The 27,052-nt window shown below is 40.7% G+C and overlaps 1 protein-coding gene across 1 annotated transcript in view; it reads right to left on the minus strand.

Moving 5' to 3' along the window:
* Window positions 1–349: 349 nt before the first annotated feature.
* The window catches only part of minpp1a (multiple inositol-polyphosphate phosphatase 1a), a 224,032-nt gene continuing 197,329 nt past the window's right edge, over window positions 350–27,052 (minus strand). The window contains exon 6 of the mRNA XM_056264300.1: window positions 350–775. Within this exon, the coding sequence (XP_056120275.1) occupies window positions 415–775 (361 nt within the window). The 3' untranslated portion in view covers window positions 350–414. The remainder of the gene's footprint in view (window positions 776–27,052) is intronic.

The following is a 27,052-nucleotide window of genomic DNA, read 5'->3' on the forward strand; positions in this document are numbered from 1 at the left end:
TGCAGCCATGATAAAAAATTAATAAAACACAAACCAATGAAAAGACCTTTACAAAAGTGACATTTTAGTGCTGAAAGATTTTTCATGTGAAATGTCAAATGTGCTTATTTGTTTAATTGGTTGGTCAGAACTGATTTCTCTGCTTTCTTTCTGTCTTTAATATGTCGTTTACTTAAAGTACTCTATTTTGGAATTTTCAGTCTCTTATTGTATTGTAAGTATAAGGAAACAATATTGTATTGTATACTTATTGTATACTTTTTACAGATATAATGTAATGTATTGTAACAGATATAATGTATCCTGGTGATTTTTTTTTCTACCATATACTGTTACCAACAGTAAAATGTAATTCAAAATGTTATTCACAGTGTCAGTGAGCTGGCTGTTGTGAGTTGTATTGTTCTTTTCTGTTCATGAATAGTTCATTTTACACACAGTCTCTTGGTCACAACCCCCCAGTAGAGCGCTGTAGTGTTTCTTCACATCCTCATACACAGGGACAGGGTCGGTAAGTCCAGGCAAGGTCAAAGATTTCTCATTGAGTCGCACGCCCATTCTTATCCCCTCCGGGCATTTATAGAGCACTACCAGCAGATTGGCAGCGTATGGCACAATGCGCCCACTGCGAAATATTCTATTCTGTTGGGTTGCAAAGTTAGTTGATTTGAGAGGGACGTCATCCTTGAAGAGATCCAGCAGGGTGAGGAGGGGTATCAGTGTCTCAGCGTGGCCAACCTGCACTGTTACAGCCTCTGATACAGTAACATCCGAGCTGAGAGAGAGAGAGAGAGAGAGAGAGAGAGAGAGAGAGAGAGAGAGAGAGAGAGAGAGAGAGAGAGAGAGAGAGAGAGAGAGAGAGAGAGAGAGAGAGAGAGAGAGAGAGAGAGAGAGAGAGAGAGAGAGAGAGACTTTTAACACACTTTAATTTACAAAAACACTAAGAAAACAATTTAAATTAAAGCTGCTAGCAGCATTTAGCGGTGTTCAAGCAGTTAAGGCCTTTAAGGCCGTTAAGCACAAAAGCATCAAAAGACATTAAGTTTTATATAGCAAGCATTTAACCATTGACATCATAGATGGAATAGACCATGTTTTAGCATGATTTACCATGATATACCAAATTTAGTGTGATTTTTCATGATCTACCATGTTCCAGTATGATTTACCATGAATCTAGCATGATTTACCACAGTTTACCATGATTTACCATGTTATAGGATGATTTACCATGATATACCACATTCTAGAATGATTTACCAGGATTGTAGCATGATTTACCATGATTCATCACATTGCTAGCATGATTTGCCATGATACACCATGTAATAGTATTTTTTACTATGATTTACCATGTTTCTATCGTGATTTACCATGATTTACCACATTCCTGCATTGATGTGAAGTGCCAATAAAAATGAAGTGATAAACTGACAAAAAATGATTGTGTTATAATAGTTAACATGGAAAAACTGGTTTGCTTTAGTGCTTTGATTTACTGTTGAAAATCAAGTGTGTCAAAATGAGTGAGCCAATAAGTGGTCTTCTACTGCCCTCTGCTGGCCATTCTACTTATTAATAAAGTGTTTTTACAGGTGCTTTTGCACTCATATGTAGACATTTGCTCACACACACACACACACACACACACACACACAAAGTCATTATGAAAAGATATTTTAATGGTCTATAAGCATTTCATGTCTTTGCAAGCTAGTAATCAGATTATTCAGAATTTATTCAGAAACATGGGACTACACACACACACATTCTATTGTAGATTAAACTGTCTCATTCAGGGTTCACATTTGTCAATGTGACAATGAATTTTGACTAAATGTGAGTGTCAATGTTAAAATAGTGATTTTATAAAGTCTAAATAAGAATTATAGAATAATATTAGTTAGTAGCATGACAGAATGACTATTTTAAACAGCAGGGGGCAAAAGAATACCACTTATTGGCTTAACATGCCATTCTTCATATCATTTTCACCTTTTTAATTGTTATAGAGGCATATTTTGTCCGATCTGTCTAAAATTTTTCATGCTTGTTTAGAGTGATAGGTCTCATGTTCTGAGTTGTTTTTAATAAGATCTGAGCATTCATTGAAGAGATATAGGCTTTCGGGCACACTCGGTCAAGGCTACACATTGAAGTGACCCTTTCATAGCCATCAAAATGCAGAAGTTCAACCTTTTCTGATAATTATTGATCTAGAGAGTCCAGAGAATTGTACTGCACTGGTTTTAAACATTATGATATGAAAAGTATACGATCATAGATGGAAAAGACCATTTACAGCCAATACAGGCAATTTACCGTAGGAAATGTATGGTTTAAAAGCTTTTTAACAGTTATAGCGCCACCTATGGTCCGATCTCCATGAAACTCTGCATGCTTCTTCACCATGTTAGGACACATGTGCTCATCAATTTTTGTGAAGTTCTGAGTTTTTATTTATGATTTATAGGCTTTTGAGTGTATTTTGACACGCCCCCTTTTCTAAATGACCCTGTTACAGTGAACCAAAGGGCAAAGTTCAACTTTTTTTTGATAATTATTGATCTAGAGAGTCCATAGAATTGTCCTAGACTGGTCTGGTTCCGATCAGGCAAAAAACCAGGGACTAGTTCGCAAAAGTAGGTTTTGGACAAAATTGGCCATAACAAATTTTTTTTTTGCTCAAATCGAGAATCCGAGATATACATCGTGTCCGTCTTGAGCCAAGGAACACAGTGGTGTACAAATCTAGATTCTAGGTCAATTGGTCAATGAGTTATGGGCAATTTAGTACTTTTGGTTGCTGTAGCGCCACCTATGGGCCAATCAGGGTCATACTCTGATAGGTTCTCCCCAAACTGAGGCCCTAGCACCTGGCCAGGTTTCAAGTCTCTAGGCCTTACGGTTTGGGCTGCACGATGCGTTTTAGGTTTTTTTTTCTTTTTTCAAATAGCAATTACAATAGGTTTTCAGCACTTTGTGCTTGAACACCTAATAATAGGGGACCTTTTTGACAGTTATAGCGCCACCTATGGTCCGATCTCCATGAAACTCTGCATGCTTCTTCACCATGTTAGGACACATGTGCTCATCAATTTTTGTGAAGTTCTGAGTTTTTATTTATGATTTATAGGCTTTTGAGTGTATTTTGACACGCCCCCTTTTCTAAATGACCCTGTTACAGTGAACCAAAGGGCAAAGTTCAACTTTCTTTTGATAATTATTGATCTAGAGAGTCCAGAGAATTGTCCTAGACTGGTCTGGTTCCGATCAGGCAAAAAACCAGGGACTAGTTTGCAAAAGTAGGTTTTGGACAAAATTGGCCATAACAAATTTTTTTTTTTGCTCAAATCGAGAATCCGAGATATACATCTTGTCCGTCTTGAGCCAAGGAACACAGTGGTGTACAAATCTAGATTCTTGGTCAAACGGTCGATGAGTTATGGGCAATTTAGTACTTTTGGTTGCTGTAGCGCCACCTATGGGCCAATCAGGGTCATACTCTGATAGGTTCTCCCCAAACTGAGGCCCTAGCACCTGGCCAGGTTTCAAGTCTCTAGGCCTTACGGTTTGGGCTGCACGATGCGTTTTAGGTTTTTTTTTTTTTTCAAATAGCAATTACAATAGGTTTTCAGCACTTCGTGCTTGAACACCTAATAATAGGGGACCTTTTTGACAGTTATAGCGCCACCTATGGTCCGATCTCCATGAAACTCTGCATGCTTCTTCACCATGTTAGGCACATGTGCTCATCAATTTTTGTGAAGTTCTGAGTTTTTATTTATGATTTATAGGCTTTTGAGTGTATTTTGACACGCCCCCTTTTCTTAATGACCCTGTTACAGTGAACCAAAGGGCAAAGTTCAACTTTTTTTTGATAATTATTGATCTAGAGAGTCCATAGAATTGTCCTAGACTTGTCTGGTTCCGATCAGGCAAAAAACCAGGGACTAGTTCGCAAAAGTAGGTTTTGGACAAAATTGGCCATAACAAATTTTTTTTTTGCTCAAATCGAGAATCCGAGATATACATCTTGTCCGTCTTGAGCCAAGGAACACAGTGGTGTACAAATCTAGATTCTTGGTCAAACGGTCGATGAGTTATGGGCAATTTAGTACTTTTGGTTGCTGTAGCGCCACCTATGGGCCAATCAGGGTCATACTCTGATAGGTTCTCCCCAAACTGAGGCCCTAGCACCTGGCCAGGTTTCAAGTCTCTAGGCCTTACGGTTTGGGCTGCACGATGCGTTTTAGGTTTTTTTTTTTTTTCAAATAGCAATTACAATAGGTTTTCAGCACTTCGTGCTTGAACACCTAATAATAGGGGACCTTTTTGACAGTTATAGCGCCACCTATGGTCCGATCTCCATGAAACTCTGCATGCTTCTTCACCATGTTAGGACACATGTGCTCATCAATTTTTGTGAAGTTCTGAGTTTTTATTTATGATTTATAGGCTTTTGAGTGTATTTTGACACGCCCCCTTTTCTAAATGACCCTGTTACAGTGAACCAAAGGGCAAAGTTCAACTTTTTTTTGATAATTATTGATCTAGAGAGTCCAGAGAATTGTCCTAGACTGGTCTGGTTCCGATCAGGCAAAAAACCAGGGACTAGTTCGCAAAAGTAGGTTTTGGACAAAATTGGCCATAACAAAATTTTTTTTTGCTCAAATCGAGAATCCGAGATATACATCTTGTCCGTCTTGAGCCAAGGAACACAGTGGTGTACAAATCTAGATTCTTGGTCAAACGGTCGATGAGTTATGGGCAATTTAGTACTTTTGGTTGCTGTAGCGCCACCTATGGGCCAATCAGGGTCATACTCTGATAGGTTCTCCCCAAACTGAGGCCCTAGCACCTGGCCAGGTTTCAAGTCTCTAGGCCTTACGGTTTGGGCTGCACGATGCGTTTTAGGTTTTTTTTTTTTTTTCAAATAGCAATTACAATAGGTTTTCAGCACTTCGTGCTTGAACACCTAATAATAGGGGACCTTTTTGACAGTTATAGCGCCACCTATGGTCCGATCTCCATGAAACTCTGCATGCTTCTTCACCATGTTAGGACACATGTGCTCATCAATTTTTGTGAAGTTCTGAGTTTTTATTTATGATTTATAGGCTTTTGAGTGTATTTTGACACGCCCCCTTTTCTAAATGACCCTGTTACAGTGAACCAAAGGGCAAAGTTCAACTTTCTTTTGATAATTATTGATCTAGAGAGTCCAGAGAATTGTCCTAGACTGGTCTGGTTCCGATCAGGCAAAAAACCAGGGACTAGTTTGCAAAAGTAGGTTTTGGACAAAATTGGCCATAACAAATTTTTTTTTTGCTCAAATCGAGAATCCGAGATATACATCTTGTCCGTCTTGAGCCAAGGAACACAGTGGTGTACAAATCTAGATTCTTGGTCAAACGGTCGATGAGTTATGGGCAATTTAGTACTTTTGGTTGCTGTAGCGCCACCTATGGGCCAATCAGGGTCATACTCTGATAGGTTCTCCCCAAACTGAGGCCCTAGCACCTGGCCAGGTTTCAAGTCTCTAGGCCTTACGGTTTGGGCTGCACGATGCGTTTTAGGTTTTTTTTTTTTTTCAAATAGCAATTACAATAGGTTTTCAGCACTTCGTGCTTGAACACCTAATAATAGGGGACCTTTTTGACAGTTATAGCGCCACCTATGGTCCGATCTCCATGAAACTCTGCATGCTTCTTCACCATGTTAGGACACATGTGCTCATCAATTTTTGTGAAGTTCTGAGTTTTTATTTATGATTTATAGGCTTTTGAGTGTATTTTGACACGCCCCCTTTTCTAAATGACCCTGTTACAGTGAACCAAAGGGCAAAGTTCAACTTTCTTTTGATAATTATTGATCTAGAGAGTCCAGAGAATTGTCCTAGACTGGTCTGGTTCCGATCAGGCAAAAAACCAGGGACTAGTTTGCAAAAGTAGGTTTTGGACAAAATTGGCCATAACAAATTTTTTTTTTGCTCAAATCGAGAATCCGAGATATACATCTTGTCCGTCTTGAGCCAAGGAACACAGTGGTGTACAAATCTAGATTCTTGGTCAAACGGTCGATGAGTTATGGGCAATTTAGTACTTTTGGTTGCTGTAGCGCCACCTATGGGCCAATCAGGGTCATACTCTGATAGGTTCTCCCCAAACTGAGGCCCTAGCACCTGGCCAGGTTTCAAGTCTCTAGGCCTTACGGTTTGGGCTGCACGATGCGTTTTAGGTTTTTTTTTTTTTTCAAATAGCAATTACAATAGGTTTTCAGCACTTCGTGCTTGAACACCTAATAATAGGGGACCTTTTTGACAGTTATAGCGCCACCTATGGTCCGATCTCCATGAAACTCTGCATGCTTCTTCACCATGTTAGGACACATGTGCTCATCAATTTTTGTGAAGTTCTGAGTTTTTATTTATGATTTATAGGCTTTTGAGTGTATTTTGACACGCCCCCTTTTCTAAATGACCCTGTTACAGTGAACCAAAGGGCAAAGTTCAACTTTCTTTTGATAATTATTGATCTAGAGAGTCCAGAGAATTGTCCTAGACTGGTCTGGTTCCGATCAGGCAAAAAACCAGGGACTAGTTTGCAAAAGTAGGTTTTGGACAAAATTGGCCATAACAAATTTTTTTTTTGCTCAAATCGAGAATCCGAGATATACATCTTGTCCGTCTTGAGCCAAGGAACACAGTGGTGTACAAATCTAGATTCTTGGTCAAACGGTCGATGAGTTATGGGCAATTTAGTACTTTTGGTTGCTGTAGCGCCACCTATGGGCCAATCAGGGTCATACTCTGATAGGTTCTCCCCAAACTGAGGCCCTAGCACCTGGCCAGGTTTCAAGTCTCTAGGCCTTACGGTTTGGGCTGCACGATGCGTTTTAGGTTTTTTTTTTTTTTCAAATAGCAATTACAATAGGTTTTCAGCACTTCGTGCTTGAACACCTAATAATAGGGGACCTTTTTGACAGTTATAGCGCCACCTATGGTCCGATCTCCATGAAACTCTGCATGCTTCTTCACCATGTTAGGACACATGTGCTCATCAATTTTTGTGAAGTTCTGAGTTTTTATTTATGATTTATAGGCTTTTGAGTGTATTTTGACACGCCCCCTTTTCTTAATGACCCTGTTACAGTGAACCAAAGGGCAAAGTTCAACTTTTTTTTGATAATTATTGATCTAGAGAGTCCATAGAATTGTCCTAGACTTGTCTGGTTCCGATCAGGCAAAAAACCAGGGACTAGTTCGCAAAAGTAGGTTTTGGACAAAATTGGCCATAACAAATTTTTTTTTTGCTCAAATCGAGAATCCGAGATATACATCTTGTCCGTCTTGAGCCAAGGAACACAGTGGTGTACAAATCTAGATTCTTGGTCAAACGGTCGATGAGTTATGGGCAATTTAGTACTTTTGGTTGCTGTAGCGCCACCTATGGGCCAATCAGGGTCATACTCTGATAGGTTCTCCCCAAACTGAGGCCCTAGCACCTGGCCAGGTTTCAAGTCTCTAGGCCTTACGGTTTGGGCTGCACGATGCGTTTTAGGTTTTTTTTTTTTTTCAAATAGCAATTACAATAGGTTTTCAGCACTTCGTGCTTGAACACCTAAATAAACAAATATACAACAAACAATTCTTATCACCAATTAAATACCAGATTCCCTGATTCACTTATAGTCACCAGAACCGCTCCAACACCCCATCTCCATTCAAAATAAATATATTATTAGTGTTCCGATAATAGGTATATTCAATGACCACTCTTGACTTCACCAAAGACTTAAAAAGGGGCACCATGCTTACATCCTCTCCAGCATTTTTGCACTGATGTGTCTTAAAAATTGCTAGTTTAGCTTGCCCTATTAAAAAATTGGCAAGTGTACACTGTTGCTGCCAAGACTTCCTATATCGGCAACCCAATATAAATAGACTATTGGTATACGAGAAACCCAATTTTACAATGATTTCTCCCAACAATTCAAACAATGAACAGAGTCTAAGACACTCACAAAACATATGAAAAACAGTGTCAATTGCAGTACAAAAAGGACATATCGGTAAAACAGTCTCATTAAGCTTTGAAATAAAAGAGTTTGAGGCAATAATACAATGCAATAACCTCCACTGAAGGTCTCCACATCTCTTAGAGATAGGGGGTTTGTACAGTAATCTCCAGGATGGATATACCTCATCAGAAATAGAAAGCACAGTCCTCCATTTAGTGTCCAGTCTTTGTTTCAATTGCCCAAGATGTACAGACTTCACACAAATATGATATAACATTTTTTTCTCAATACAAAAAAATACCAAATCCCCATACCCTTTCAGTAAGTTTGTTAGGCTTGTATCATCGACTGATTCCCAATCTTTAAGAACCACCTCAAATTCAGGAAATGTCTGAGGAATAAAACCATTCAGAAAAACATTATTTATAAAAGAAGTCATCATCGGAGGAAAAGAGGTCTTAAGATTCCTAACTAAACCCTCCACAATTCTAACCAAAGTTAGCCCAACTTGATTAGCAAGTTCATGTTCAGCTCGCCACTGGCCTTTTGTTAAATCGATTAAGTCCATTACTTTCGTAATGCCAGCATTCAAAAATTGGGTGATTAAAGATGAGGACATATTATATGGCACTTCAAAAAGAGGATTAAAAAAAAGAGGTTCTGCAATACCATAATGCTCATCCTCTTTTCTTAACAGTTTAAAACAATCCCATGATTTAAAGACTGATCCATAAAAACTGAAAGGCAAAAAGTGTGTCTTCTCCACAAAGGATTTCTGCATTAGGAACAACTCCTTGTCAAGACCAATTCCTCCAAGACTCTTGAGTATATGAAGACCAATAGCAACCCAAGGCACATGATCTGAACAGTACAAAAGTTTTTGCAGTGTATGCAATCTCATTGCCATAATCTTAGATTCTAAATGTATTAGTCCCTGCCCTCCCTCTGCCACAGGGAGATACAGGACACCTGGAGGAAGCCAATGGCAACCATCTCAAAAAAAATTTAACAAAAGCTTTTTGAACACCAATAAGCAATTCTTTGGGAGGATCCAAAACAGTAAATTTATGCCATAGCATTGAAGCTGCCAAGTTGTTTATAACCAAACATCTCCCTCTATATGAAAGTTGTGGAAGAATCCATCGCCACTTCTTAATTCTAAGAATCACCCGATCAAAAAGACCTTCCCAATTCTTTTCTGTGTAACCATTAGTCCCAAAGTAAAGACCAAGGACTCTAAAGCCATCTCGGGCCCATCTACATTGCGGTGGGAGCTGGGGAGGTCCCCCACCCTGCCATTCTCCCAACAGCAAGGATGCACATTTCCCCCAGTTAATACGTGCAGATGAAGCTTTTCGAAATCTATCTAAAGAAGATATCAAATTGGAAACATCTTCCGAGTCTTTTATAACTACTGTTATGTCATCTGCGTAAGCTGTAAGTTTAACTGGATCTACTCTGGGGGAACTGGGAATATCAACACCATGTAGTTGCCTCCTAAGTGAAGCTAGGAGAGGCTCAATGGATATTGCATACAGGAGACCTGAAAGAGGGCACCCTTTCCTTATTCCCCTAGTTACAGAAAAAGGCCTAGTTAGGGAACCATTAAGTCTTAACATGCTGTAAATTTCATTATATAACATTTTAATGAGAGAAACAAAATAAGGACCAAAACCAAAAGCTTCCAGGGTCTTAAATAAATATTGATGGTCCACCCTGTCAAACGCCTTTTCTTGGTCTAGTGAAAGAAACCCAATATCCAAATTATGCATTTTTGCAACAGTAATAGTATCTCTCAACAAAAAGAGATTGTCAAAAATCTACCTTTTAGGAATACAAAATGTTTGATCATTATGAATGACTGATGCCATACATTTTTTAAGTCGATTAGTTAATGCTTTTGACAATATCTTAAAATCAGCACAGATCAATGATACCGGACGCCAGTTCTTTAGACACCCAAGATCACCCTTTTTTGGGATTAGTGTTAAAATTGCCCTTCGACAACTCAAAGGAAGAGTTCCTTGCTCAATACATTCAAGAAAAACACCATATAGATCTTGTCCAATTAAATTCCAGAAAGACTTGAAAAACTCAGCTGAAAGTCCATCCAACCCATGATAAATCATATAAAAAATCATCAGCTACAGCTCCATCACATTTCTCGGAACAGTATAAATCCTCATAAAAAGAAAGAGCATATGCTTGAATTTCCCGTTGATCAGTTGTAACTCCACCACATGGCATCTTCAATTGATGAAAAATCTTCTGTTCTCTTGACTTTTTTTCAAGTCCAAAAAAGAAGACTGTTGGAGCATCCATGTCATTCAGCTGGGCAAACCTGGTCCTTAGAAGGGCTGTTTTTCCTCGTTCCTCCAATAAGTTCTTTAAAAGGATCTTATCTCTTGCAACAGAGTCAATAAGAGATGAATTATTGTGGGTAGAATCACTGCTTTGCCCAAGAATATCTTTTTCCAGAGACTTCATTTTTTCTTTGAAGGGCTCTAGTGCTATGTGCAGTGTATTGCTGGCAAAAAGTCTTAATTTGAGCTTTACCGATGTCCCACCATTGACTCAAAGACTGAAAACTGCATCTCACCTCTCTCCAAGTTTTCCAGAAAAGATTAAAAGAGTGAATAAAGGTGCGATCCTGCAATAATCTATTATTAAAGTGCCATTGTGATTTAGAGAATCTAGGAAAAGAGACAGAAACTTTGATAGATACATAGTGATGATCTGATAAAAAAGATGGTGAAATTGAGCTATTAAAGAACTTTCCCCTATTGCCTTTAGCAACATAGAAACGGTCAAGTCTAGCTCCTGACATATTATTTGAATTAGCTTTCTAACCCCAGGAAAAGCCTCCCTCCATAGATCTACTAAATAGTGATCATTAAGTAATTTCTTTAAACTCTCAGCAGAAGGTGGATGAGGTTCATCATGATTTCTATCCACATCTGGATTAACAGTACAATTAAAATCACCACCAAGTACAAGAATATTTGCCTGAGGACACTGTGATAAAGCATTAGAAAGTATTTTAAAAAACATGATACGCTCTTGACCAGTATTTGGAGCATACACATTAAAAAAGGAAAAATGTACATCACCCATATCAATATCAGCTCTCAAAATCCGACCAGGCACAACCTCAACATATCTGGTTGACTACTAACAGATGGAGAAAAAAGAATGGCAACACCAGCACTAAGGTTTGTTCCATGACTTAACAAAACATTGCCTTTCCAATCACCAATCCACTGTGTCTGATTCTGCTGATCTGAATGTGTTTCCTGTAATAAAATCACATCTGCTTTCTTTAAGTGCAAATAATCGAATAAAGCCGCTCTCTTTTCTATACCCCGACAACCATTAATATTAAAAGTTCCAATGTTTAAGGTTGTCATGAGGAAAGAAAATAAACCCCAAAAAATCACCCTGTTAATAAACATGGCTCAATTAGTATTTCTTGTGACAGATTTTCAGTCTTTTTTTAACAGCGCTCACATGTTTCTTGAGTCTATACCGTTTTGGCTGATCAAGCTCCTCCAATGAAGCTTTTCTCATAGCCACAACACAAGAATCAACAAAAAGTTGCAAATTAGTGAAATACTTCTCTAATCTTGGTCTTCGCTGATTAAAAGTGCTATCAAGGAAATCGTTAATTTGTTGCACTGTATAATAAGGTGGCTTCATTTGAAGGCTGAATTGTTTTTCTGCAGAACTTCCTTGTGAACTAACATCAGTGAGATAATCAACAATATCAGATTCCTCACTATCAGAATCGATATTTTCCGACTGCGTCTCACCTCTCTCGGTGAGCTGGTCCACGTCACTCAGTGACAGGCCAACAGACGCTCGCGAATCCCGCGACTCTCCGGCCTCCGCGAGCTCCTCTGGCTCCCGCGGGCGCGCTGGGTCACTGGTTCCCACAGCGGCGATCTCAGCCCCACTGCTGACATTATCACACTCACTAGTGTTCACTAAACACTTTTCAGCATATGCACAGAAAGACTGTTAACTGTGTGCACATTCGGATTTTCTTCGTCTTTAGACAAGGAATCCGATACATCCAGATCAGTTTTATTACGGTCTACATCCTGATTCATATTTTCCGAAGTAGAAGCCACTTGCTCCAGAGATATATTAGGTTCAGTCTCATTTTTTTCAGTCACCTTATTAGATGGACATTTTTGTTTTGTGTGACCAAAAATTCCACAAGAGAAACATTTCATTGAATCCGTGCTGATAAAATTTTTATAATCTTTACCTGACAAAGTCAATTTCACGGAAACATCTAAATTTTGAAATTCGGCATTCAAAATCATAAAAGTTTGACGTCTGAAGGACATCACATGTTTCAAATTTGGATTTTTCACACCGAGGGGGATCATTTTATTCGGCATCAGTATTTTGCCATAGCGGCCAAGTAAACGCTCAAGTGAATCATTGGAAATAAAAGGCGGAACATTGGAAAGAGTTATCTTTTTAGAAGGGCTCGACAGCGGTAAAACAGGCAGAAAAACATCACCAACAGATAAGCCAACTTCTACTAAATGATGAACCATAGACTCTTCTTTCAAAAACACAACAACAGCTTTATTCATTCTAGATGCTGACAGAATGTTCCGCGCACCTATTTCACTACTAACAGCAGTCAAACAGTCTTCGACTGTGATCGAGTCATCTGGTACACATTTGCAGCCGTTCCGGGCTGTTAAGGCAGCAAACCCGTCAGAGTCTGCCGACATTCCCACAACCCCTAACAACTAACTACAAACTAAACTAAACTAAATTATTAAAGAAATAGGAAAAAAGGGGAAAAAACTCACTCAAACACGCCGCCACTAGCTCAAACACTCACGCGCTCCTCCCAGTCACTCCGCACATGCGCACAGACAGAGAGAGAGAGAGAGAGAGAGAGAGAGAGAGAGAGAGAGAGAGAGAGAGAGAGAGAGAGAGAGAGAGAGAGAGAGAGAGAGAGAGAGAGAGAGAGAGAGAGAGAGAGAGAGAGAGAGAGAGAGAGAGAGTTTTTTAATAGTTTTTTTTTACATTTTTGTTTACATAAACTGTCAAATTGACCCGCAAACATCGTAATTGTATTAAAAATTTTGTAAGCACATTCCACAACACATCAGTGTGTCGACACTTTACAGGCATGTTCATGACCCTAAATGAGAAAAGTAACAAAAATTCAAGCAGAAAACTATAATTCATCCAGTATTTCAGACAACTCAAATAAACTAAATTGACCTGCAACCTAATACGATCGTTAATCCTGCCTCTAAAAATAATGCAATATAATACTCTACCTTAAATAGTCCTGAATGCATGTCTTTCAAGTTTAAGTAAGAGTTATCTCACATTGCCCTTTCATTACAAAACCACAACTACTTGAATTACAAATCATGGTTTGGATTTTAGCTGACATGAGAGTCAGCCTAGGTACTGTGGGTTTCTCCCTTCCTACTGTTTGCTACCACTGATTGTAGAGGAGTGCTCCGCAACCTTTGAACATAAACAAAGGTGATCTTTGAAAATAAAAAGAGAGAAATATATATATACACACACACATACACTCACCGGCCACTTTATTAGGTACACCTGTCCAACTGCTCGTTAACACTTAATTTCTAAGCAGCCAATCACATGGCGGCAACTCAGTGCATTTAGGCATGTAGACATGGTCAAGACAATCTCCTGCAGTTCAAACCGAGCATCAGTATGGGGAAGAAAGTTGATTTGAGTGACTTTGAACGTGGCATGATTGTTGGTGCCAGAAGGGCTGGTCTGAGTATTTCAGAAACTGCTAATCTACTGGGATTTTCACGCACAACCATCTCTAGGGTTTACAGAGAATGGTCCGAAAAAGAAAAAACATCCAGTGAGCGGCAGTTCTGTGGGCGGAAATGCCTTGTTGATGCCAGAGGTCAGAGGAGAATGGCCAGACTGGTTCGAGCTGATAGAAGGGCAACAGTGACTGAAATAACCACTCGTTACAACCGAGGTATGCAGCAAAGCATTTGTGAAGCCACAACACGCACAACCTTGAGGCGGATGGGCTACAACAGCAGAAGACTCCACCGGGTACCACTCATCTCCACTACAAATAGGAAAAAGAGGCTACAATTTGCAAGAGCTCACCAAAATTGAACAGTTGAAGACTGGAAAAATGTTGCCTGGTCTGATGAGTCTCGATTTCTGTTGAGACATTCAGATGTTAGAGTCAGAATTTGGCGTAAACAGAATGAGAACATGGAACCATCATGCCTTGTTACCACTGTGCAGGCTGGTGGTGGTGGTGTAATGGTGTGGGGGATGTTTTCCTGGCACACTTTAGGCCCCTTAGTGCCAATTGGGCATCGTTTAAATGCCACGGCCTACCTGAGCATTGTTTCTGACCATGTCCATCCCTTTATGGCCACCATGTACCCATCCTCTGATGGCTACTTCCACCATGTCACAAAGCTCTAATCATTTCAAATTGGTTTCTTGAACATGACAATGAGTTCACTGTACTAAAATGGCCTCCACAGTCACCAGATCTCAACCCAATAGAGCATCTTTGGGATGTGGTGGAACGGGAGATTCGCATCATGGATGTGCAGCCGACAAATCTGCGGCAACTGTGTGATGCCATCATGTCAATATGGACCAAACTCCCTGAGGAATGCTTCCAGCACCTTGTTGAATCTATGCCACGAAGAATTGAGGCAGTTCTGAACGCAAAAGGGGGTCCAACCCGTTACTAGCATGGGGTACCTAATAAAGTGGCCGGTGAGTGTATATCCATGTCCTCGTACTGAGAACAATGAAACAAACACAAAGAGAATGTGAACGGGCAGTTCACCGCTAAAACCCAACATATTGCAGAAGAGAATCACCACCTGCCACACAATCATTCATAAAACACATTGATCATAAATGGGCCTGTGCAGGGATTTCTGAATATGTAGGTCAAAGCCATAATTTCATAAACACACATTTGATAGAGCCAATTAAAAGTTGGGCATAAAAAAATGTCACTGCAAATAGGCTGATCAATTAGCAAAGGGAGGAAGATTTGTCCGTGACAATGACAGAATTACAGAGAGTTTTAGGGAGTGTACAGAATGTACTTTTGCATTCCACTGTAAACGTGATACAAAAATATTTGACCATTGTACTCAGAGTTCTTTTTTTTGCAGCATCATGCGTATGACAGCATTTTAAACAAGTGACACTAAGTTAAAAGTAGTTTAACTTAAAACGCATCTCTTGACTTTGCTTTTTTCCCCAATCCACTTCCAATTTTAAATGCAAAAATGTACTCTGTGTGAATCACCCCCTTAATGTACTTTGAGAATTCTGAGTGTTTAAAAATTAGTTAATAATTGAGTTTTTTTTTTTTTTTTTTTTTTGTTGCCCAACACAATACAACATATGACTGTTTTGAAGTTTTCTTTTTACAAAAACTGCTGCAAATAAAATGCTGTAAGCTGTAAACCTAAAGATGTCAGAGATGGTAATTTTCTTGGTTGGCAAGGATATCAAATCTCAGATGGGTCTTATTGGTCAAAAATTAACAGTTGTACTCAATCACTTGATCTAATGTTGTAACATCCTTCTTTTGACATCAAGCAGTGGGTTTCTAATTAACAGGTAACCTGGACAATGATACAAGCATAAGCGTTTCTCACACATGGTAACCAAAACCCAACATTGCCAGGGTTCAGGGAACTATCTGAAACCACATATTTAGCATTAAAAACAGATTTTAAAATGACTGTGGCAATAATCAGTTACTAGACAACACCTGTATAAATATCATAGCCAAAATAATTTAGTTCTGTCAGGGACATTCACATCAGTTTACAATATTTTACCACCTAATGGAGTATAATCATCTGATTTGCTTCTTGTCTGATGCTATTACCTACTTTTACATTTTCTTAGTTATGATCATTTAAAAAAAAAACAGCCAAGTATCGAGAAGCGACTGAAAAACCTGTTTGTTTGGATTTCTGGAAATGTTAAAAGGAATAGTTGAATATAAAAAATTAAAGTTCCATCATTACTCATTAACATGCAATTCCAAACTCATATGACTGTCTTTCCCATGTCAAACACAAAAGCACGATATTCAAGCTGCTCTTTTTAATTAATGATTTTGTTTTATTCAGCAAGAATGAATTAACCTCATCAAAATTGACAGTAAAGACTTTCACAAAAGATTTCTATTTTTTAAAAATGCTGTCCTTTTGAACGCTGTCCTATTTATCGAAGAATCTGGAAAAACGTGCAGCATCACAACTGTTTTCAACATTGGTAAAAATGAGAAATATTTATTGAGCTCCAAATATTATATATTTCTGTCATGACAAGACAGAGTGTTTGGCATGGTAATGGGTATGACAATGTTGATGTTTGGTCTTGGCGGAATAAATCTACTACGCTGCTGCAGAGCAAGTATGGGACTAGCTACTGCCAATACATACACGACACACTGCTGCTGTACAATATAGCATACATGAATTACCCGTAGGAGATCTATACAGGTGGAGCTGGGGAAGGTGGAGGGTTTCTGAAAGCGCGCTGCAAAAATTTACAGTGAGGCACACATTCAGAAGCATATCATTAAATAAAGTTACATTTCGTAAATATAAATCATCATCCACATATTTTTAATAGACAACAGCAGTCAAGACATTCAGTTTGGAACGACAGGAGGGTGAGTAAATGATGACAGTTTGTGGTAACACTTTATTTTAAGGTGACATAATTACACGTTACTTGCACTAACTGTAGTAATAACAGTAGGCTAAATAATGCATAATTACAAGTAACTAACCATAAACCTAACCCTAACCGTTAACTTTATAGTAAGTACATGTAGTTAATTAAAATTACTCAGTACTTATTTGAGTAAGTACAATGTTACTACATCACCTTAAAATAAAGTGTAACCCAGTTTTTTTCATTCAAACAGCAGATCATGGCGCAAGCAACGCAAAAGGTATGGGTTTGGTTCCCAGACAATGGTTTGGATAAACACATGACAAATGCATAAATGTAAATATAAGGATGCATATCCTTATTTGTGGATACCTTCAGCCATGTACATTTATGACACACATGCCCCACACCCAAGTTTGCTTAACTTTCAGTATGACATTCAGTAAGGATGTGTGACAGACCAAAGAGAATGAATAGGAGGATTGCTGATTATTACACAAGAGAATTGTATCACTCTAGTTCCTGTTCAGATGTTGTGTATTCTGTGTAATGTGTTGTGTGGGGCCCCGTGTGGGAAGTGGGCAGAGGGCGTATTTGTGTTATGATGCTAGTTAGGCAATAAATTTAACTTGAACGAGTTTGTATGCATGCTCAACTGTTCTCAAATAACAATATTACTGGTTAGGCAAACACTCACTCTCTGGCTATGTTCACACACTGTATTTAGGGTAGAAAACAATGTTTACTAAGAGGTTTGATGCTTAGCAGCAGATAGGAACGGATCAAACAATGGTCAGGTAACCAAAGTCAATGTACTTCCCATGACAGCCTTGAGTAAAGCAAGCCTGAAACCAGGGTGATATAGCAACAAATATCATCGTCTCATGAGGTGTTTTTCTTTCTTTTTTCTCATCTCAGACGCTTTTTCGATCACACAGAACCCAATTTTTCTGCAATGTGTTTTTGGAGTTTGTGTCACGGTAGACAATTTCTCTGTTCCTTCTTGTCTCGTGTTTACGTTGTTGTATGAACGCACGTGTGTGAGGGGCATGTCTGTATGGCATTACCTGATCCGCTCCAGCTGTTCATCATCACATCACCAGCTGCAGTTGATCATCACCACTACTTATACTCACCGCTGTTCTCTCATCCTTGTCAGATCTTTGTTTGGTGTGTCCCTGTCTGGTTCCTGTTCCTGATCGTGTTGTGTTCCGTGGAGTGTTTTCGTGCCTAGAGTGTGTTCTTCGTTCACCGTGGATTCTTCGCACCGTCTGTCTTCACTCACCGAGTTGACCATCCAGTCCCTGCGTCACCATTGCTGGCTTTTGCCGTGGACTGAGACAATAAAGATTCATTCACTCGCATTTGCTTCCTGTGATCCATTGCACCATGACAGAAAGATCTGACCACGAAATGGGAGCAGCGAGTGCGTCACCGTCCATAGAAGAATTTGTACATCACAGCATCCAGAGAATGAATTCCCAGGAGAAGGAGATCGGCGACACGGGTCGCGCTGTTCAAGCTTTGGTGACGCAGGTGTCTGAGCTCACCCAGCAGATCCAGCGCCTACGTGTCCCCGCTGCGCCCCCCACACCAGCCGTTCCCCCCGCACCACCAGGAAGCCCCTCCCAGTCGGAGCCTCGACTGCCGGTTCCGGAGGCTTATTCGGGTGAGCCGTCTCATTGCAGAGCATTCTTAACCCGGTGCTCTATGCACTTTGCTTTACAGCCTCGCACCTTTTTCAATGAACAAACGAAAGTGGCATTTGTATTGACGCTGCTGACTGGGAGAGCGGCACTCTGGGGAACGGCGGTGTGGGAGAACCAGAACCCATGCTGTTCCTCGTTCCAGTCCCTCGCGGAGGAGATGAGGAAGGTCTTCGATCGCGCGGGGTCCGGAAGAGAAGCGGCCAGGACGTTGGCTGAACTCCGCCAGGGCGAATCCTCGGTATCCGATTACTCGATCCAGTTCAGGACCCTGGCGGCGGAGTGTGGCTGGAACGAGGAGGCGCAGTGGGACATGTTCCTGCATGGGCTGGCTGACCACGTCCAGAAGGAGATCTATGCCCTGGATCTCCCCACCAGTCTCAATGGCCTAATCGACCTTGCCCTGCGGGTGGACGCTCGACTGTCCAGAGTCGAGCGCAGAACAACTTCCACCCGCCCTCTCGGAGATTTCGACGGCCGGCGGTCCAGCGGCAGGGGCGTGGTCAGCCCTGTCGACGATCACGAGCCCATGCAGGTGGGTCGAGCTCGGCTTTCCCGAGAGGAGAGGGAGAGGCGGAGATCCCAGGGCCTTTGCCTTTACTGTGGAGGGACTGGTCACTTTGCATACAACTGCCCGGTAAAAGGCCAAGCCCGACAGTAAACATGAGGCTACTGTCGGGTGGGATCTCCGCCAGGAAGACCTCACCAGCTACATCTACCTCCACCCTCCTCTCGGTAAGACTGAGATGGTCAACCAACCAGCACGACTGTTCTGCACTGTTGGATTCCGGGGCGGAAGGTAATTTTATGGATTCTAATTTCGCACGCACCTTCCAGATTCCCCTTCGACCCCTCACTCACAGGATTTCTGTTCATGCATTAACTGGTCAAGAACTTCCCATCATTTCACACACCACTGAAGATATCACGCTCATCACTTCTGGCAATCACACCGAGACTATTTCTTTTTTTATTTTGGACTCACCTTTGGCACCTGTTGTTCTCGGACATCCTTGGCTGATCAAACATAACCCCCGTGTGGACTGGATTCATAAAGCTGTGCTGGAGTGGAATAAGGAATGCCATAAGTCTTGTCTTGTGTCTGCTTGTTCGTCTGTACCTGTTTCTGTGTTGCAGGAGGAAACAGGGGATTTGTCTAACGTGCCCGCGGAGTATCTGGATCTGAAGGAAGTGTTCAGTAAGTCTCGTGCTGCTTCTCTCCCTCCGCATCGTCCCTATGACTGTGCTATAGATTTACTGCCAGGTAAGTCTCCGCCTAAAGGCAAGTTATATTCACTTTCGATTCCTGAAAGAGAGGCTATGGAGAAATATATTTCTGATTCTCTAGTAGCCAAATTCATTCGCCCTTCCTCTTCTCCAGCGGGGGCGGGGTTCTTTTTTGTGGGGAAGAAGGATGGATCTTTGCGACCTTGCATTGACTACCGAGGGTTGAATAACATCACGGTAAAGAATACGTATCCTTTGCCGTTGATGTCTTCAGCCTTCGAGAGGTTGCAGGGAGCATCTGTCTTCACAAAATTGGACTTACGTAACGCTTATCATTTGGTTCGCATCAGGGAGGGAGATGAATGGAAAACTGCTTTTAACACCCCCAGGGGGCATTTTTAATATTTGGTTATGCCGTTCGGGCTGTCCAACTCCCCAGCAGTTTTCCAGGCACTGGTCAACGATGTGCTGCGAGACATGATCGATCAGTTCATATATGTCTACCTGGATGACATATTGATTTTTTCTTCGTCTCTCCAGGAGCATGTGCAGCACGTCCGACGAGTGCTTCAGAGGCTGCTAGAGAATGGGCTTTTTGTCAAGGCGGAGAAATGCGATTTTCATGCACAGTCTGTTCCTTTTTTAGGTTACATCGTGTCGTCCGAGGGAATGCGGATGGACCCTGAGAAGATCAAGGCTGTGGTGGATTGGCCAAGTCCAGATTCCCGCAAGGCCCTGTTGAGGTTTCTGGGGTTTGCCAATTTTTACCGGCGTTTCATTCGCAATTTCAGCCAGCTAGTCGCGCCTCTGACTGCCTTGACCTCCCCCCGAACTGCGTTCAGGTGGTCCGAAGCAGCCGAGGCTGTGTTCGTTAAACTGAAGAGCCGCTTTGTTTCAGCTCCAATTCTTATAACCCCTGATTCTTCACGTCAGTTTGTGGTGGAGGTCGACGCGTCAGAGGTGGGAGTAGGGGCAGTGTTATCCCAGCGTTCACCTGTGGACGACAAGGTGCATCCTTGCGCGTTTTTTTCACATCGATTATCCCCAGCCGAACGCAATTATGACATTGGTAACAGAGAGTTGTTGGCAGTCAAGTTGGCATTGGAAGAATGGCGACACTGGTTAGAAGGGTCGGGGGTACCTTTTATCGTCTGGACTGATCACAAGAATCTAGAATACATCAGAACTGCCAAAAGATTGAACTCCAGGCAGGCTCGGTGGGCGCTTTTTTTCGGTCGATTTGATTTTACTCTATCTTACCGTCCGGGTTCTAAGAACATCAAGCCGGATTCTTTATCTCGCATATTTGATTTTTCCGAACGCCCGTCTACTCCCGAGTGTATTTTACCTGAGACCAGAATTGTCTCAACACTCACATGGGAGGTCGAAGCGAAGGTCAAGAGAGCCTTAGAAGGGGTAACGCCTCCGCCCGGGTGCCCACCGAATCGTTTGTTTGTGCCGGAGGGATTACGGTCAGACGTTATCCAGTGGGGTCACAATTCCAACGTTGCTTGTCACCCAGGAGTTAATCGCACTGGTTTTTCAGTCAAGCAACGGTTTTGGTGGCCACGTATGGCTCGCGACGTTCACGATTTTGTTTTGGCTTGCTCAGTTTGTGCCATTGGTAAGTCTTCCAATCGACCTCCAGATGGGTTACTTCAGCCGCTGCCGGTGCCTTCGAGACCCTGGTCCCATATCGCTCTAGATTTTATTACCGCCCTCCCACCCTCTCAGGGTAACACAGTGATTTTAACTGTGGTGGACCGATTCTCGAAGGCAGCACATTTCATCCCCTTACCCAAATTACCTTCAGCTAAGGAGACAGCGGTAACTGTCGTAGATCACGTCTTTCGGTTACATGGCCTCCCGATGGACGTGGTTTCTGACAGGGGTCCCCAATTTGTGTCCAAATTTTGGCGAGAATTTTGTAGATTACTGGGGGCGACTGTTAGTTTGTCCTCTGGATTTCATCCCCAGAGCAATGGTCAGACTGAGAGAGCCAACCAAGATGTGGAAAGAATGTTGCGATGTATGGTTTCCAAGAACCCTTCCTCTTGGAGTCAGCAACTGTCTATGGTGGAGTACGCCCACAATACGTTACCAGTGTCATCTACGGGCCTATCTCCGTTTGAGTGTAGTGTAGGTTACCAGCCACCAATGTTTCCTAGCCTGGAATCCGAAGTCGCGGTCCCCTCCGCTCACGCCTTTGTCCAGAGGTGTCAGCGCACTTGGACTAGAGCCCGTGAGACTCTACTCCAAGTGGGAGCTCGCACCAAGGCCAAGGCCGATCGCCACCGGCGGAGGCCTCCCGTATACGTCGTCGGTTCCAAAGTGTGGCTTTCTACCAAGAACATTCCTCTCCGGTCCGTCTCGAATAAACTTGCTCCCAAATTTATTGGCCCGTTTGCTGTCACCAAGATTGTTAGTCCGGTGGCAGTCCGCCTTAAACTTCCTCTTGCGTACAAGAGAATTCATCCCGTGTTCCATGTATCCAAAGTCAAACCCGTGTTTTATGCTCGCATTAATCCGCCAGTCCCGGTTCCCCCACCGCCGCGACTCGTAGATGGGGAACCATCCTATTCGGTCAATCGCATCCTGGACTCTAGACGGAGGGGACGCGGGTTCCAGTACTTGGTGGACTGGGAAGGTTACGGTCCGGAGGAGAGAAGTTGGGTTCCTGCTAGAGACATTCTGGATCACTCTCTTATCGATGATTACAATCGACAGGTAAGGGAGTCTGAGAACGCCAGGAGGCGTTCTTAGGAGGAGGGGTACTGTCACGGTAGACAATTTCTCTGTTCCTTCTTGTCTCGTGTTTACGTTGTTGTATGAACGCACGTGTGTGAGGGGCATGTCTGTATGGCATTACCTGATCCGCTCCAGCTGTTCATCATCACATCACCAGCTGCAGTTGATCATCACCACTACTTATACTCACCGCTGTTCTCTCATCCTTGTCAGATCTTTGTTTGGTGTGTCCCTGTCTGGTTCCTGTTCCTGATCGTGTCGTGTTCCGTGGAGTGTTTTCGTGCCTAGAGTGTGTTCTTCGTTCACCGTGGATTCTTCGCACCGTCTGTCTTCACTCACCGAGTTGACCATCCAGTCCCTGCGTCACCATTGCTGGCTTTTGCCGTGGACTGAGACAATAAAGATTCATTCACTCGCATTTGCTTCCTGTGATCCATTGCACCATGACAGTTTGGGGATAGTAAGAGTCTTTTTTTTTAAAGAAATGAATAGCCTACTTGTATTCAGCAAGGACACATTTTTCACGAGTGGCTGGATAAAGAAGCTCACAAAGACGAAGAGTACACAGGAATAGTCTTTAAATCAATATTCCACAGGAGATGGGGTATAAACATGGGGAACATCCACTTTACAGACGAGACAGGACAGAACAAAACCGGGTAGTACTTATACCAAAACTAAACGGGGGAACTAATGAGATAATAGAAAAACACCAGGTGAACTAAATTACTAATTAGACACACTGGGAAAACTGGATCACAGGGAAAAAGCTAAATGAAACTAACTAACAACATTAAATTGATCAAAAGTAACATGACAGTCATTCATAGTGATATAAAAGATTTCTATTTCAAATAAATGCTGTTCTTTTAAAGTTCTGTTCAGTCAGTCTTTGTACGATCTCCGTTATATAGGCTAGTTCTGTTTTCCTGTATTTAATTATCATTAAACCTTCGTGTTGGAAATATATCCTTGTCTCCGTCTGCCTTCCTGCAACAACCCGTGACACACGGTTTCCACAAAAAAAATAAAAAATAGCAACAGAACTGTTTTCACCATCGATAAAGTTAATAAATGTTTCCTGAGCACCAAATCAGTATATTAGAATGATTCCTGACTCTGAGGACTGGAGTAATGCTTTAGAAAAATTGTCTTTGCCATCACAGGAATAAACTGCATTTTTCAATATATTAAAATAGAAAACAGTTTTAAATTGTATTAATATTTTACAATATTGCTGTTTTTACTGTATTTTTGTCAAATAAATGCAGCCTGAATACGCATAAGAGACTTACAGTTGTGGTCCTGGTAAATATGATCAAAGATGGCTATAAAAAAATAAATCGCCATTGTTTATCCTTATGATCTTTCATTTTAAAAAATCCCAAAATCTAACCTTTCATTGAAGTAATAGAATTGAAAGTGGGAGAGAAATCACATAATGAAATAAATGTTTTTCTCCAAAAGTCATTGGCCACATTTATTGGCACCCCTAGAATTTTTTATAGTAAAATATCTCTGAAGTATATCCCCATTAATATAAAAATGTTTTAGCACACCAGGGTGACTAGGAACATGAAATTTTCTAGCTATGACTTCCTGTTCCACAGTAGTATAAATATGAGGAAACACAAAGGCCAAATTCCCTTAATCATCCATCATCACAATAGAAAAACCAAAGAATATAGTTCCGATGTGCAGCAAAGGTTTGTTAAGCTTCACACAATAGAAAGTGGCTGTAGGAAAACATCACCACATGTTGTTTGGGAGTGTTTCAAGAAAAATCCTCCTGAGTCCTCGCTCATCCAAAAACAAACTCCAGCATATTCAGTTGTCAGAAACGACTGGAACTTTAAAAGGGACCGGATTCTGTGGTCAGATGAAACTAAAAAAAGAGCTTTTTGGCAGCAAACTCACCAGATGGGTTTAGTCGTGCAAACATGGATAAAAAGTACCCCATGCCCACGGTTAAATATACCGTTGGATCTTTAATGTTGTGGGCCTATTTTTTAGCTGGAGGTCCTGGACATCTTGTTCAGATACATGGTCATGGATTCTATCAAGTACCAACAGATAAAAAATCAAAACCTCACGGCGGCCTCTGCTAGAAATCTTATAATGGGCAATGGTTGGATCTTCCATCATCTTTCAATCATTTACCAGGGGTGCCAATAATTCTGACCACAACTGTAGATAGACTAAAGCCCTATTCGGGCGGTTATTGTTTCTCATGGGGACGTAAGGTATTTTCAACTTTTACAGGGGCTGACAGTGTCAGGGGCAGTTCAAATGTCAATGTTTTTCTCCCACCATCCGCAAAAAAAAATCCCCGGCCGAATTACCTACAGTTTTTTTGACAAACACCAAGGTAGTGTGGTCATTTAATTGCCATCCGAATCCACATCTCTGAGTTTCCAAGAAGAGATCACTTCAATTCACTATTTAAATCCTTTTTGACCACTGCGGTGTACCCGTATGATAACTGTTGCGCTTCACTGTAATTTACATGCATTTTAAAGATGTACAGTTTTATTACTGAAATGCTGGAAAGTTTTTAAAAGAACAATATTTCGTCACTGCTCCACTTCAGTGAGTGGGAGCTGTTAAGAATAAAAAGGAGAAAGAGAAAAAAGCACTTAAACATTTGAAATGGCCGTTATTGTGGCAGCAATATATGCAATACAATTTTAAAATATGTATTAATTATATACATTAAAAATATAAACCAAGCAGCTTTATGTTTACGTAATGTAAGAGGCTACATTAACTTATTTCCGCTAATTTCCATATTTTTATTTTGACCCATCATTCTGAGATAAAATGCAAGACAGAAAATGTTTTAATATATTTCATATATAGTGTCTAGCTTTCTATTTTTAAAGAGGATATTTAAATAATTAAATAATAAATAGGACATTATTTTCCTATTATTAGATTAAATATGAATTTGTTCTTATCATTCCAAGCATATGACATATTTACAGAGCATATTTTATTCACAGCAGCCTGGCCGCGTTCGCGGGTTCGAAGGATCACAGAACTCGCTCCTCCACTGTGGATAAATCGCCATCCGAATACCTTGCAAATGTATTTTGACAGATGTCCACATGAGAGACAATTACCATCTGAATAGGGATTTCGTTCATACAGCACATATCAGTTGAACTCATTCTCAAAATTCCCTTAAAAAGTTAAGAGTCACTTCAGTTATAAAATCAAAATGTGGGTTTCAATGAGCCGTGTATGAACAAAAGCAAATGTATCCCTTTTACGAATGCTACTCTTTACTTTACTTTACTTTACTTTACTTTATACTTTATTGTCAGACGAGTCTGACATTTTTCTTGCATAACAGTGTATGTTTACAACATCTAACATACATTCTACATTGACATCCACTTACACATCACATATTATACCTTCAAAATAATACAACATACATACAACGTACATCTAACATACATTCTACTTTGACATACACTTACACATCACATATTATATCTTCAAAACAATACAACACTTATACATCTAACACCTTCACAGTACTCTTGATCTCTGATTGAATGTTTTGTTCAATGCTAGGATAGCCTGGTACACAAAAGAGTGTTTCAGCCTCACTTTATTAAATCTGGGCACTCTATACCTCCTCTTTGATGGTAAAAGTTCAAACTCTTTATGCAGAATATGCATAGGGTTAGAAGTTATAATACTGGCTAGCCTTAGCAAGTTGTTATGATAGGCTGAGTCGTAGAGCTTCTCAAGGGGCTGACCTACAATCTTTGAGCAAATTTTTAATTGATTATGCAGCTTTGTTTTCAGCATAACAGACAAGCTTTTATACCAAATAGAGTTGCAATATTGCAGTATGCTCATTATCACAGACCTATAGAACAATAGAAGAATCTGTTTTCTTACTCCAAATGATCTAAGACGACGAAGAAAATAGATTCTCTGCTTTGTTTTTTTACATAATGTGTCAATGTGATCTTTCCATGACAGCATATCGTCTATAATCACTCCTAAATATTTATATGTCTTAACCGATCTAATTTCCTCCTTATGAATAAAAACAGGCATTATATCGGCCACAGACCCAAATACAATCTCCTCAGTTTTACTGGTATTAATGACAAGAGCATTATTCTCACACCACTCAATCAGTTTAGTCACACCTTGTTGATGAAACTCAGAACTATCTGAATCATTTATCACAGATATTAAAACAGTGTCATCAGAGTATTTCAAAATATACTGATTTGACATATCAGTTCGACAGTCATCTGTATATAAGGTGAAAAGTACGGCAGAACTAACGCAACCTTGTGGGACTCCGACATTTGTAATGATTGCAGACGACACAGATTCATTCACTTTGACTCTCTGAACTCTATCAGTGAGAAATGAAGTATACCACTGGACCAGATAGGGATTAACGTTCAACCGTGCAAGTTTTGACACCAGTCTGTCAACCTGTAATGTGTTGAATGCAGAAGAGAAATCTAAAAACAAAGTTCTTACAATTGTTTTAGGTTTATCTACATGTTTAGAGATGATGTGTACTAAAGCAGCAACTGCATCTTCAGTACTACAGCCTTTCTTATAGGCAAACTGCCAAGGATCTAATTTATCTTTAA

The sequence above is a fragment of the Rhinichthys klamathensis genome, unplaced genomic scaffold (assembly GCF_029890125.1).
Source record: "Rhinichthys klamathensis goyatoka isolate OS25496 unplaced genomic scaffold, OSU_Roscu_1.1 h1tg000220l_1, whole genome shotgun sequence".
NCBI lineage: Eukaryota > Metazoa > Chordata > Actinopteri > Cypriniformes > Leuciscidae > Rhinichthys > Rhinichthys klamathensis.